The following is a 15,293-nucleotide window of genomic DNA, read 5'->3' as shown; positions in this document are numbered from 1 at the left end:
GAAAGAGGTTGTGTAATCTCAAATCACTTTGTTTTTAAAGATACTATTTGAATCCGTTAATTTAGGCACTAAAGGTAAATTCAGATAAGTTACTAAAGACTTAAGGTATATATTTTAGAATATATTCCATACCAAAGGCACAGTTCTTTTAGAACTGAGGGCATGATCATAGAAGCAGTTGTGTATTTCACAAGTCAAGTGTTTTCAAAATCAGACATGCATGTAGGTATGCCTCCAGTTTGTTTTTCTCTGTCTCTCTCTATATATATGTACACAAACATATATGTTTTATTACTTACATGTGTCCATATACTGCCATAACTATATAGCAGTTAGCCCAGATTCAAACTAGACAGGTGTTAAAATTAGTTTTCTTTTAAGATAGTTCTTAAATTGGAAAAGGTCAGGCTAACTTCAGTCTCTTACCAACTTCCCACCTCATATAAAATATGATAAAAATGACATTTTTAGAAAAGGGAATGTTAGCTATGTTTTAGTTTCAGCTATTCTTGGGAGTCCATCTTGTTAAATAAATTTTAAATCATGACATAACTTTTCATCATCTCGTAATTATATTTCATACAGCAACATAGAGATTTGATTTGATTTGATTATCCCTGGAAGTCTTTAAAAGATGTTTAAATGTAGAGCTTAGGGATATGGTTTAGTGGGGACTGTTAGCGTTAGGTCAGAGGTTGGACTCGATGATCTTGAGGTCTCTTCCAACCTAGAAATTCTGTGATTCTGTGATTCTGTGATTTATTCACAGAAAATTTAGTCCCAAATATAAAAATAATTTCTTTATTTATTTATTTTAGAAATATTCAGGATCAACCAAAACATATTTTATTTTAAAGCAAAATGGTATAGTAACAGTAACTGCAGTTCAAGCAGTAACATAAAAGCTTAGTGACATCAGACAAAATCTTAAAGACAAAACGGTATAGATTACATCATTATCTTTTGTCTTCTTTTTCCTATTTCAGGTTCTGGTGAAGCATCTTATAATAGAAATGGATTCACCTGTGCATATGAAAATCACCTCAAGCACAGACTTTTAACTTCAGTTTTTAAATTGTCTAGGACAAAGAGTTATGAACCTAGTCTAGTTTCAAACTGCACTGTATCACTTATGGCATCCAGTACTCTGGGTCCTCAGCTTTCATTTTCTGGTGATATCGTTTCTGAAAAAACAAATAACATGAACATCAATAATGTCAAGATGGAAGGGCAACTGGAAGTGGCTTCTGTCTTTGCAAGGAGCATTTATACTATGTCAAGCTCATACAATGAAAAGAGACGGGTTTTGGAAGGGAAATCAAATCTGAAGTTGGATTCTCCTTACCTGCAAGCTACCAATCAACTATCTGGTAGATACAGTGATGATGTATTTTCCATTACTTCGGTTTCTGATGTACAAAGTGGACTATTAAAGAACACAGCTTCACTGAAGTATGAAAATAGCCAGCTGAAAATGACATCTGAAACAAATGGGAGGTATCGACAACTTGCAGCTGTCAATAAGCTTGAATTAATTTTGTCAAAGAAGATGGCAGCACTTCGCTCTGAGTATCAAGCCACTTACAAGCAAGCTCAATATTATGCCTTGTTTGCAGGTTCTCTCAATTCCCAGGATCTTGTTTTCAACACTGATATCTCTCTGACTGATCAAAGGAATCGAGCAGCACATAAGTCATCACTCAATGTTAATCAGTATGGTCTAGCTAGCAGTGCAACTACAAATGTGCAATTTAGTCCATTGACAATGCAGAGTGAAATGAATGCCAAACTTGATACTGCTGGAGGCTCTATGTCACTATCCTCTTCTGGGCGCTACGGTAAAAACAATGCAAAATTCAATCTTGGTGGAAGAGTCAGCTTAACGGAAGTAACGCTGGGAAGTGAATATCAAAGTACAGTTCTGGGTATGGACAATAAACATGTTTTAAACTTCAGAGTTAATAGAGAAGGACTCAAGTTCTCAAACAGTTTGCAAGGGTCATTCAAAGAGATTAAGCTGGATTACTCAAACGACTTGACTATTCCTGGTTTATCCCTAATGTTTTCTTCAAAGTTAGACAACAGCTTCAGCTTTGACAAGTTCCACAAGCATGGCTTTGATCTGCAACTGCAGCCTAGATCACTCACAGCTAAGCTGAGCAATAATATTAAATACACCAAAACTGAAGTTTCCAACAAAGCAGAACTCCTCCTCGAGCTTCTGAAGCTGAACTTGGGTGGCAATATGAGAGCAGCCTATGGATCAGATGAAATAAGGCATACCTACACTATTACATATGCTGATCTAGCTGCAAACTTTAAAACAGATACGGTTGCAAATGTTCAAGGTGCAGCAGTGAGTCACAGAGTTAATCTCAATATAGCAGGACTGGCTACCTCGGTTACTATGAACACAAACTGTGATTCTAAATCTCTCCGGTTCAGCAACGCTCTGCGTTCCACTATGGCCCCATTTACTGTTACTGCTGATGTCCATACCAATGGTAATGGAAAGCTGATTGCTATGGGTGAACATACAGGAGACCTTTACAGCAAATTCCTGTTTAAAGCAGAGCCTCTTGCTTTCACTTTCTCCCATGATTACAGAGGATCTACCAGTCACAGCTTCAAGTCTAGAGGAAGATACACTACTCAGCTTGATAACAAAGTTCATATGCTTTTTACTCCATCAGAACAGTCCAGTGCTTGGAAATTGAAAAGTCAGCTGAACAATAATGTATATTCACAAGATCTCAATGCTTACAATGATGCAGAAAAGACCGGTGTGGAACTTAGTGGAAGAGCTTTAGCAGATCTCTCTGTGTTGGATACATCAATCACACTACCATTCACACCTGAAGAAGTTAACATCATTGACGTATTAGGTCTCAGGGGCAGTGTGTCAGAGCCTCAAGAATTCAGCATCTCTGGCTCTGTGAAGTACGATAAAAATAAAGATATGCATGTTATTAACCTACCACTCCTGGAACACTTACCAGTCTACTTTGAGCAAATCAGAGGTGCCATGCTAACCTCACTTCAGGCTGTACAAAGTTACCTGAAAAACATTGACATAGATCAATATATGAGAGAATACAAGGCAACTTTGGATAAACTCCCACAGCACCTTAATGATTATGTGGAGAAATTAGATCTGAAAGGCAGAGTTAGCACCATGAAAACTAATTTGATTGCTTTCACAAAGGACTACAGAATAACATCTGATGATCTCCAAATTATGTTGGAAAAAGCCCTGGAAAATCTTCAAGAAATACTGCTCCAGCTTCAGGTCTATCTGATACAACTTGAGCAATACATCAAAGACAATTTTGAACAGTTTGACATTAAAGCACTTATTGCACAGCTTCTTGATCAAGTAGTTGAAAAAATAACAGCTCTAGATAACAAATATAACATAAGAATGACTATAGTTGACACTCTTCAGAAATTACAATTTTTTTTTCAAGAATATTATCCCAGCAAAATTGGAAGCAGCACAATGGCTTGGATTAAAAACGTAGATGATGAATACAGAATCACTGCTAGAATACAGGAAAGCCTAGAACAACTCAAAATTCAGATTCAGAATATTGATGTCAGACGCATTGCAGAAAAATTGAAACAGCAGATTAAAATATTTGATGTTAAACAAGTTTTAGAAAAATTGAAGCGTTCATTGCCAATTAAAAAAATGAAAGAAGTTCTTGAACAAATCAAAGACTTTATTCTAAATTGGATGGAAGATTATGAAGTGTCCGAGAAGATCAGTGCTTTCCGAGGTCATATACATAAACTGATTGTAAAATATGAAATCGATAAGCAGGTGTATTTTTTAATGGACAGAATGACAGAACTTCTTAACCAGTACAGAATAAAAGAAACTGTCCAGAAGCTGACTGTCTACCTGAAAAAAATTGATGTGAAGACCTACTTTGATAAAATTGTTGCTTTTATTGATGATGCTGTCAAGAAAGTGCAAACCTTTGATTATGAAATGATGATAAAGGAAGTCAACAAGTTCCTTGACATGGTTATAAAAAAACTCAAGTCTTTTGATTATAACCAGTTTGTTGATAAAACAAATGAGAAAATCCAAGAAGTAACACAAAAAATAAATGAAGAGCTCAGAAATCTAGAACTTCCACAGAAAGCAGAAGCATTAAAACAGTATATGAAAGATTTTAGTGCTGTGATTTCAAAATACATAGAACAATTAAAGGACACCAAGCTTGCTGCCATAATTAACTGGCTGAAAGAGCTCATAAACTCAACAACATTTGCTAATCTGAAAGCCAAAGTAAATGAGCATCTGGAAGACCTGCGAGAGAGGATTTCTGACATGGATATCTCCAAAGAATTTGAATGGTATCTTCAGAAGATAAGCCAATTCTACAATTCTGCTGTCATATACATTTCTGAACAGTGGAACATAGCTTTTAAAAAAATTGTTATTTTGGCTGAAGAGTATGACCTAAAAAATTGGGCTGAAAATTTAAACCAGTTTGTTGAAACAGGATTTAAAGTCCCTGAAATAAGAATTGTTATAGTCACTATACCTGCCTTTGAGTTCAGTCTCCGAAGTCTCCGGGAAGCAACATTTCGAACACCAGACTTCATTGTTCCACTAACTGATCTGCATATCCCCTCCTATGAGATAAATATTAAGAGATTAAAGGACATGAAAATCCCAATGAAATTTACTACCCCAGAGTTTACTGTTCTAAATAGCTTTAAAGTTCCATCTTATACAATTGACCTAAATGAGATTAAATTGCAGATTGTGAGAACAATAGACCAACTCATGTCTGGTGATTTTCAGCTGCCAGCAATTGATTTGTATTTTAAAGATCTAAAGATGAGAGATATGCCTTTTTCTGACATTTCTTTTCCAGAATTACAAATGCCTCAGTTTCAAATACCGGAATTATTGGTTCCAAAGCTAAATCTAAATGAGCTCCAGATTCCTGACTTGAAGATACCAGAGTTCCAACTTCCACGTATCCCACATACAGTGACTGTCCCTACATTTGGCAAGCTGTCTGGTGCTTTCAGAGTTACCTCTCCATTCTTCACTCTGTCTACACAAGCTGAAGTTCATAATACTACAACATCTGTAAACAGTCCAGAATTTGTGACCTCCCTTTCGGCTCAAACAACATCCAAATTAGATTTCCTAGTTTTTAGTGTTATTGCAGATTCACGTCTCTTGGCCCCTGAGATGAAACAGCTGAACGTTAAAAATTCCATGAAGGTCAACCACAGGTTCCTTAAAGTTGATCACACCAATGAATTGGTATTTTTAGGGACTTCTGTAGAAGGAGAAGCTGAAACCAGAGCAAACTTCTATACAACAAAAAATTCCATAGAACTTCAGAATAAATTAATGGTCAAGCTGCAAAGAAAAATTTGGATTCAGAGTGGAACAGCATATTCCCACAGACTGAATATTCCGCAAGCTGCCTTCTCCAGCCAGGCTGATTTCGTCAATAATATGACAACAGAGGTAGAAGCAGGACATATATCATTTACCTCCAATGGTAAAGGAAATTGGAAATGGGCTTCTCCTAATTTCTCCGATGAAGGCACTCATGATTCACATGCCACCTTCAGGGTTGAGGGTCCCATTATTATATTCTTTGGTGACTATAGAATAAATGATAAGTACCTGAAAGTCAGCCAAGCTGTGAGATATGAATGTGGTTTTCTAAATTATGCAACGCTTCAGATTCAGTCTGAGATTGAGTCACAGCGTGTGGGGCGTAGCGTTCTGAATGTAAAAGGTACAGTCCAGCTTGGAGGAATGAAAGTAGAATTAACAGGCTCTCACAATGCTCGTCTCAATGGACGGATCACTGGGACTGTAAATAATGAAGTTTTCTTCTTGGCACAGCCTTTTGAAATTCGAGTATTAACGAACAATGATGGAAATGTGAAAATAAGCTTCCCAATGAAATTGACTGGCAAAATTGACTTCCTGAATAACTATGGTCTTTCACTCAGTTCTTCTGTTCAGCAGGTCAGCTGGCAAGCTACTGGCAGGTTCAATCAGTACAGGTATTCCCATAATATGTCTGCTGGCAACAATGATGACAGAATTGAAGCTCATGTTGAAATGAGTGGAGATGCCAACCTAGACTTCCTAAATATTCCTCTAACCATTCCTCAGCTTAATGTTCCCTATACTGGAATCCAGACTCCTCAGCTAAAAGATTTTTCACTGTGGGAACGGGTAGGCCTGAAGGACTTACTGAAGACTACAAGACAATCATTTGATTTAAATTTGAATGCTCAGTATGAGAAAAACAAAGACATGCATGTAATCCCACTTCCTTTAGCAACAGTGCATGAAGCACTTAATAAATACATCAATTTCTTCAACAAATATTTTGAGAGAGGAAGAAACACAGCTTTAGATTTTCTCACAAAGTCATATAACGAAGCCAAAACAAAATTTGACAAATACAAAATACAAACATCACTGAACAAACTGCCACGGACCTTCAGGATTCCAGGATACACCATTCCAATTGTGAATGTTGAAGTTTCTCCTTTTACTGCTGAGATGCCAGCCTTTGGTTACATGCTCCCAAAAGAAATAAGTACAACAGGATTCACAGTCCCATTTATTGGCTTTTCAGTACCATCTTACACACTAGTATTACCTTCTCTGGAACTTCCAGTCCTTCATGTTCCACAGGATCTACGCACTCTAAAGCTTCCTAGATTCAGAATCAATAGCCCATCAAACCACATCTTAATTCCTGCCATGGGAAATATTACTTATGACTTCTCATTTAAATCCAGTGTGATCACTTTGACTGCAAATGCTGGTCTGTTTAATCAGTCAGATATTGCTGGGCAACTTAGCATCTCATCTTCATCTGTCTTTGATGCACTACAGTTTAAGCTGGATGGTTCAACGAGCTTGACAAGAAAAAGGGGGTTGAAACTGGCCACAGCACTCTCTCTGAGTAATAACAAATTTCTAGGAGGAGGTCATGACAGCACTATTAGTCTCACAAGGAGAAACATGGAAGCATCATTGACAACAAATGCTCAAATTAACACACCAGTTTTAAAAGTGAATTTCAGCCAAGAGCTTTCAGGAAATACTAAGTCTAAACCCACTCTTTCCTCTGGGCTAAAAGTAATGTATGATTTTAATACTCCTAAATATGGCACCAGTGCTAAGGGAGGAATTACTCACAAATTTGCTTTAGAGAGCCTTACATCTTACCTATCAGTAGAATCATCAACAAAGGGGAATATTGATGGAGTAATTTACACTGGAAATTCATTTTCTGGAACTCTGGTCCACGAGGCAAACACTTACCTGAATGCTAATGGAGCCCGGTCATCTCTCAAGCTTGAGACCAACTCCCAAGCAGACGGACTCTGGAACAGTGACATGAAAGAAATACTTGCAGTTGAAGCATCTACTCGACGTGTTTATGCAGTCTGGGAGCACAATGGCAAAAACTATGCACGATATACACCTCTTTTCACAACAACGGGGTCTCAAAAATGCAAAGCAACCTTTGAGATGGCTCCTTGGAGCATGTCAGCAGATCTTCAGATTCAAGCCACTCAGCCAAATTCCTTCCTGGACATAGCCTCAATTAATCAGGTTGTCCTAATGAAAATCAATACTGTGAACCAGAAAGTTGGCTGGAAGGGTGAAAGCCAAATTCAGTCATTATCTTTGGGACATGATATGCAATTATCAAATGAAAAATCAAAGGTAAAGTTTGATATTTCTGGATCTTTGGGAGGATACATAGACTTCCTCAAAAAAATGAAGTGTCCCATTGCTGATAAGAGCTTATGGGATATCTTGAAGTTGGACGTCACTACCAGTGCTGACAGAAAACAATACTTAAATGCTTCAGCATCCCTCGTGTACACAAAGAGTGATGATGGTACCTTCTTCCCCATACCTGTGAATAAGTTAACCGATGGCTTCACATTCAATATTCCTGAGTTTCATCTAAAGGTTCCAAGTCCTGTCTTCAGCACTCCAGAGTTCAGAGTTCCTTTCACCACTCTGCAGGTCCCAGCCTACACCATTGACCTGCGCAACATAAAAATTCCACAGACACTAAACATGATGCCGTTTGACGTCAATTTACCCACGCTGCCAAGACTAAGATTCCCCAAAGTGGATGTAGGAGCCAATTACATCACATTAGAAGAATACAAGATACCATATTTTGAGCTGACTGTACCTGAATACCAAATAACTGTGTCTCAATTCACTCTTCCAAAGAGTATTTCTCTTGGCAGTTTCCATATAAATCTGGATGAAGTAGCTAATAAGATTGCAGATTTTGATTTCCCTACAATTACAATTCCCGAACAGAAAATTGAGATCCCCCCTCTCAAGGTGTCCTTGCCTGCTGGAATTTACATTCCATCATTTGGTGCCTTGACAGGATCTTTCAAAGCTGTTTCCCCTTTGTACAATGTCACCTGGAGAACAGACTTATCAAATAAAAAGGACTCCTTTGAACTGTCTGTCGACTCTACCTGCAGCTCAACATTACTGTTCCTGGAATATGACTTGAATGGTAAGATATTATAATGCTACGTGTCGCAGTTCTGGGCTAAACACTCCATACTGTTTTTCTGTTTAGCAATTACATTAGATTATACATCTCCTTTTGTCTTCATCAGCATTTTTTCATAAATTATTATCAGTCTCAGTCAGACATCCTGAAGGCTAATTACAAGTTATATGTATAACTAATGGCATACTCTGAAAAAAAATGGAAGAGATCTCTTTTTTATATAACAGTTTCTTACTTTAAATTGCAGACATCATAACATTTCTCCATTACTTAAGATAATAATACCTTTAAAGGAGAGAAAGCGGGCTCAATTTTTATGTAATTCAGTTCAGATAAATAAATGCCTACCTTTTTTTCTTATAGAATCATAGAATTAACCATTAATTTTCATAAATAACCATTAATTTTCATAATTAGTCATTAAGAGTTAAACATATTTGGTTTTCAAAATATTTCAACTCAGAAAGCTCAGGCATCCCATATAGTTTTTACTTCTAGACTTTAGAATAATAGTAAAAGAATACATAAGAACAAAATTATAAAACTCTCAAGAGATTAGAATCTAGAATCCCCATTTCTGGTCTGCATGAATGCAAAATGTTATACCCCTGTTATTATAAACATAGAGGAAAATTTAATTTTAACATATTCTGGTTGAACAAGTATTTTTGTATCTTTTTATTTCGGGCATTATGGTCATTTGGAAGTATAATTTTGCATACAAATGAAACAGTCCACAACTGGCCTAGTTGTGGACTAGCTCAACATGTATTTTGTATTGTTTTGGTAAAACACACATTTGAAATCTGTTTCACAGCTGTTTCAAACTACAAATATGAAGGAGACATGTTTGTTATGAAGACCACTGGCAGCCTTTCTCACCGTGACTTGAGTGCAAACTACAAGCAAGATGTCACTCTTCGGGGATTTGGGTAAAGATTTGTTCTGACAATCTAATTTATAATAGACAAAAGTGCCAATGATGTACTTGTTGCTTTAAACACAAATGCCCCAGAGTGCTTTGCTGTAATTAGTAAGAACCTGTGTAACTAATCTGTCATTATTGGTGATAACTTTTTCTATCTTGAGATAGCTGAAATGCTATTCCCTCTCAGTATTTCTAACATAGCTTTTCTGAGCAGCCCTATTTCATAATTGCTAAGATATAAACCCAGCATTTCATATTCAGAGTGGTTCTAGATCTGACCATCAATGACGCTTTTTCATTGGAACCCTCTGTCAGCACAAGTCATTAAAGAGTAATTTTTATTCACAAATCCTGGTACTAGGGATTACAGACTTGGCCTTCTAACTGCCTGTTTTGATGTCCAAGTGTTGTACTGATATATCCAAGGGACAGAAGTCTGTGAAGGCAAGTACAAATGCAGATACAAAATACTGCCTGAACTTATGTTGATGGAAAAAATTGAAGTCGGCTTACAGAAGTCTTTAGAAAGCTTACAAAAAGGCAGCTACAGGTTTTGATTTGTTGGAATTATTCAATGAAAATTCTCAACCGAGCTCAATATAGTATCTAAAAATAAAAAAAAAGGAAAATTGGAGTAACATGAAGTTTTGAATATATTAGGCTAAACCCTAAGGAATTTGGATAATAAAGCCCTACTTTCTTTTGATGACAAAGGTATTGTTCACAAGGACATATACATAATATCATAGGTAGTGTTATATTTAGGCATACTGCATTGTGTACTTCCTTAGGGCCTGTGCTGTGTTCTTGTGTTCATTATAGCTGTGTATTCTTTGTTGTAGAATTGTGGCCAACACTGCATCATTAGACATCATCAGCCCAACATTTACTGATGTTCATGTACGTTATCAAAAGACTGACAGCACAATATCCTCTTCAGTATCTTCACCTTCTGCTGGGACCTTAGGCTATCTCATTGAAGTAGAAACTGACATTCTGAAGAAGAAAGTTTACTACCGAACTCGGGTAAGCTTGATATGACCAATAGCAAGCAAAAAGGTTGGCGGTGGTCAGAGAAAAAGCTCCCTTTTAAAGATTGTGTATTTTGATATTAAGACACAAGTTAAACACCCTTTGTCCAAAGAAAAAGTGTATTATCAGTAATTATGTTTTTTATTTCTTACACTGGCCTTGCCAATTCTAAAAGTAGCATCTATGTGAAGAGACTGTTTCAGCTTCTCCGCACACTTAATTTTACCCTCTTCCATGATCAAGAAAACATTCCTGCCAAAAGTAAAGAAAGTACAGAAACAGTTTTTGACAACCGAACGATCAGGCTTGATGTATTCCTGTCAGGCTACTTACAATTATTTCAAAAGGTGCCCCTATAGGAAGCAAGCCCCTGGAAGAGGTCAGACCACATAGAGTGTCTTCTTTTTGGATCCATTAATACATTATAAGAAGTAAAAAATTTTTTAGATTTGCTAACAAAAGATGCTATTATTGGCATACAACGATTACAAAATTAATATATTACCTTCCAAGTTGATAAACTAATTTAAGAATCACCATCAACTCATAATTCATTACTTATTACTGAAAACTGGAAAATGTGTTTATGTAAATAGATTTGAGGGTCTTGTATTACTCTAAGTAGCTCTCACTTATTGTTTCATTGATTTAAATGATTGCAAAATGAAATCCTCTAATGTTTTCATATTAAGGAAAGGCTGTTTAAATTCACTTCAAATAATTTCAAGAAGGAGCAGAAGGCTCATCTCCTAAGTAACTGACAGGTTTTATGAGGCCTCATAGGCATTTAATAGAAAGGAAAGAAAAATCTTATTTACAGTCTGATTTTAAAAACAAACAAAAAGACTAAATTATGTTGTGGTACTCCTGTGCAAAGAGGCATAGAGCACCTTGATACAATATAATTTTTTCCAAAATACCATTTCAAGATGGGAGTAAACATACAGTAGACAAAAATTTGTAGTGTATATATATTAATACATGTATACATTTTTGGTGGACAGACCCAGTACAATATTAATTTAAAGTTGTGCAAAATGAGAACATTGAAATACACTTAATATAAATAATGTGGGATTTGTTTTATTTACAAGCTATCTTTTGGTTATCCCATCTTATATTTTCAGTCTGCACCTCAGAAGGACATTGACATATTAAGCAGTGAGATATCCTTCAAGAATCCTCACCTGATTCAAATGAAATTCAACTGGAAAGAGGATGCTGCCAAAGACTTGCTGTTGGGTCTAAAAGACAAAGTACCTAAAATGACAAATGCAGTCTATAGATCTGTTAATTGGTACCATAAGGAGCATATGGGACTGGATATTAGTGCTGCCACCTGGAAGATGAAGAATATCATGCAGAATAATGCTGACAAAGCATACGCATTTGCTGCAAAACAAATAGACCAAATAGATGCTAAGCTTCGCACAGCTGCCAATGAGGCCTCTGGCAAATATCAGGAGATGAAGGTGAAGGCTAAACAGCTGTATCAAAAAGCAGCAGATCAAGCTGGACAGATTGAATATCAAAAAATAAAAGCAAAGCTTTTGGATGCTACAATTGACATAATTGAAGAGTATCACAAGAAAATAAAACACCTAATTGATTCAGTCATTGAGTTCCTGAAGACCACAAAATTCCAGGTTCCTGGGCTTTCTGAAAAGTACACTGGTGAAGAATTATACCTTATGACTACAGAGAAGGCAGCAAAAACTGCTGATATGTGCCTTTCAAAACTTCAGGAATACTTTGATGCCTTGATTGCAGCTATTAATGAGCTGGAAGTCAGAGTTCCTGCTTCTGAAACAATTCTTAGAGGTCGTAATGTACTTGATCAAATTAAAGAAATGCTGAAACATTTGCAGGAAAAAATCAGGCAGACATTTGCTACGCTCCAGGAAGCTGACTTTGCAGGAAAGCTTAACCACCTTAAACAAATAGTGCAACAAACTTTTCAGAAAGCAGAAGATATAGTTAGAAGCTTGCAGTCCAAAAATTTTGAGGACATCAAAGTTCAAACACAACAGCTGTACAAAGATGCAATGGCTTCAGTCTATGCACAGAAACTTAGATCCTTGGCAGAAGATGTTAAAAAATACGTTTCTCACGTGAAAGTTTTTAGCCAGAAGACATTCCAGGAGCTTTCAGAAAAGCTGCACCAGCTGCTTCTCTATATAAGGGCATTGCGGGAGGAATATTTTGATCCAACTACACTTGGATGGTCACTGAAATACTATGAAGTAGAAGACAAGGTATTAGGATGGCTGAAGAATCTAATAGACACACTAGTGAACTGGCAGACCAGGTATGTTGGAGATCTTGCTGATTCATTTACACGCCTGGCAGACCAAGTAAGAGAACTGGTGGAAAAATACAGCCAGGAATACTATGACCTTATAGCTGATGTTGAAGGAAAAGGAAAACAGAAGGTCATGGAGCTCTCATCTGCTGCTCAGGAAAAGATCCGATACTGGTCTGCAGCTGCTAAAAAGAAAATCAATGAATATAACAAGCAAGTCAAGGCAAAACTCCAGGAGATCTATGAGCAGCTTAGCGATTCTCAAGAAAAGCTAATCGGTGAGGCCAAAAAGTTAATTGATCTAACTATAGAGAAGTACTCTGCACTACTGCAGTATATCTCTGAGCTTCTTCGTTGGCTTGAGCAAGTAACAGCTGACAGCATAAAACCATATATAGCTGTTCGTCAAGGAGAGCTTAGAATAGATGTGCCATTTGATTGGGAGTCCATTAACCAAATGCCCCAGAAAAGCAGAGAGGCACTCAGAAAAAAGGTGGAATTAACACGCACACTAATTCAGCAAGGCATTGAACAAGGCTCCAGGAAATGGGAAGAAATGCAAAAATTCATTGATGAACAACTTGCCACTGAGCAGCTGAGTCTTCAGCAGATTGTGGAAAACATACAGAAGCGCATGAAGACCTGAATGGACATGCAGAAGAGAAGTGATAAGTTTATACCACAATGTATTTAAAAATAACAGCAATCAGCATGCTGGAACTTCAGGTAGATACTGTTTGAATCCGAATTTGTAACTGAAAACTGAATAATCTACAGTAGGTTATTTTAATAAGCTTAATAAGCCAATAAATGAGTTCTTTATTACATTTTTGTGTCATTCATTACAGCTAGTTTTACTTGGACCATAGGGCTTAATCCAACAATCTTCAAGGTCAAAAGGAAGTCTGCATTGATTTCACAGTATGTTGGATCAAGCCAGTAATGTGCAATACATATTGTAAATAGTCGCAAAAGCTACAGAATACACAGAATAAAAAGGTTTAAAATAAAGGTCACATTTATAAGCCAGGTGAAGAACAACTTGGAAACACATTTATTTCCCAACTTAGAAATACATTCATAGATGAGTTTGGGAGAAAAAGAAGAGGAAAGGAGCACAAGAGAGCATACAAAAAATAAGATATGAAAAAAAGTAATGAATTCCAGAAAAAATATCAAAAAGCAGAAAAGATTATCATTGAATAGGAATCTGAGTCCTGGACAATTGCAGATAACAACAACATTCTATTGAGAAAAAGAAATCTACACATATATCAGTTTTCAGAAAGCTTCGCAAAGACATTTAGATTTTTTTTTTCCTACTGGCTAATTTATCATTCAGAAATACATGGGTTTCTTACCTGTTTCCCCATGATACTTCTGTTTTGACATCAAGCTGACTAACTTTTGCTTACCATGAATTTAGTTGACATTTTTCACTGACATCACTGAATATGACAGGAATAGAAGCGTTTTCCCCTCAATCTCCTAAACAGGAGCCTAGACCTCATTTAAATGAATTCCAAGTTCAAAGATGAATTTAATAAAGTTGAAGAATTCACTCACAAAATAGGACTACTTTGGGGTGGAATATGTGTGGAATTGTAATGGTTTCTTTTCAGCTATTGGAATACTGTATAGATAGTCCTTGAAAAAAGCCTACTTAGGCTAAAATAATGTTATCTCTTTGAGAATAAACTCTTTAACAAACAAGACTAGAAATTCTGTGTACATGTTTGTTTTAATACAATCAATCCAGTCTGAAATATGATTTTTTGCTGGTTCATTAATGGGAAAACAGAAATTATCCATTTTTTTGCAGTCATGAACTTTTAGAGCTTGGTTTCATCCCATGGCATGATGGGTTACATATGGGAAGCAATGGATCACTAGTTTGCAAATACCTGAGTAAGTTTTGTGGGAGCAGATACATATTTACAGCACAGAGCAGCGTCATGTTAGCTCAGGTTCTGGAAACAGGAGATTCTAGTGCCCACACTGAGTTTATGCAGTAATAACACTCCCTGCTCTGCAGCACATCCATGCTGATCTAGCAAGATCTCAGAGCAGGTTGGGCTATATAGCTTTGACATCCTATTACCAGATATCACCTAAGTCCCTGCTCATGGCAGAAGGGATTGGAATTTGCATCTTTAAGGTCCCTTCCAACACAAGCCATTCTATGATTTTAAGTCTGCCACAAATTATGACTTTTTTCAAGTATGTAAACAGCAAGAGGAAGACTAGAGACAATGTGGGCCCCTTGCTGAATGAGGGGGGTGTCCTGGTCACGGGAGACGCTGAGAAGGCAGAGATTCTGAATGCTTTCTTCGCTTCAGTCTTTGCTTCAGTCTTTGCTTCAAGGACACTCCCTCAGGACTCCTTGCCCTGGCAATAGGACAAAGGGTCTGGGAAATGGCGGGTTCCCCCCTGGTGGACATGAGAGTGGTTTGGGAGAGTCTGA

General features: G+C 36.9%; 1 protein-coding gene across 2 annotated transcripts in view; it reads left to right on the top strand.

The window, feature by feature from the left end:
- Positions 1–14,551, top strand: part of APOB (apolipoprotein B) — a 37,756-nt gene extending 23,205 nt beyond the window's left edge. For both annotated transcript variants that reach the window (XM_068678710.1, XM_068678711.1), the window contains exons 26-29: positions 987–8,567; positions 9,385–9,499; positions 10,338–10,521; positions 11,655–14,551. In XM_068678710.1, the coding sequence (XP_068534811.1) occupies positions 987–8,567; positions 9,385–9,499; positions 10,338–10,521; positions 11,655–13,475 (9,701 nt within the window). In that variant the 3' untranslated portion in view covers positions 13,476–14,551. The remainder of the gene's footprint in view (positions 1–986; positions 8,568–9,384; positions 9,500–10,337; positions 10,522–11,654) is intronic.
- Positions 14,552–15,293: the final 742 nt, after the last annotated feature.

This window comes from Anas acuta, chromosome 3 (genome assembly GCF_963932015.1).
Source record: "Anas acuta chromosome 3, bAnaAcu1.1, whole genome shotgun sequence".
Lineage (NCBI taxonomy): Eukaryota > Metazoa > Chordata > Aves > Anseriformes > Anatidae > Anas > Anas acuta.
Note: the sequence above shows the minus strand (reverse complement) of the source record. Positions and strands in the feature narration are given on the sequence as shown.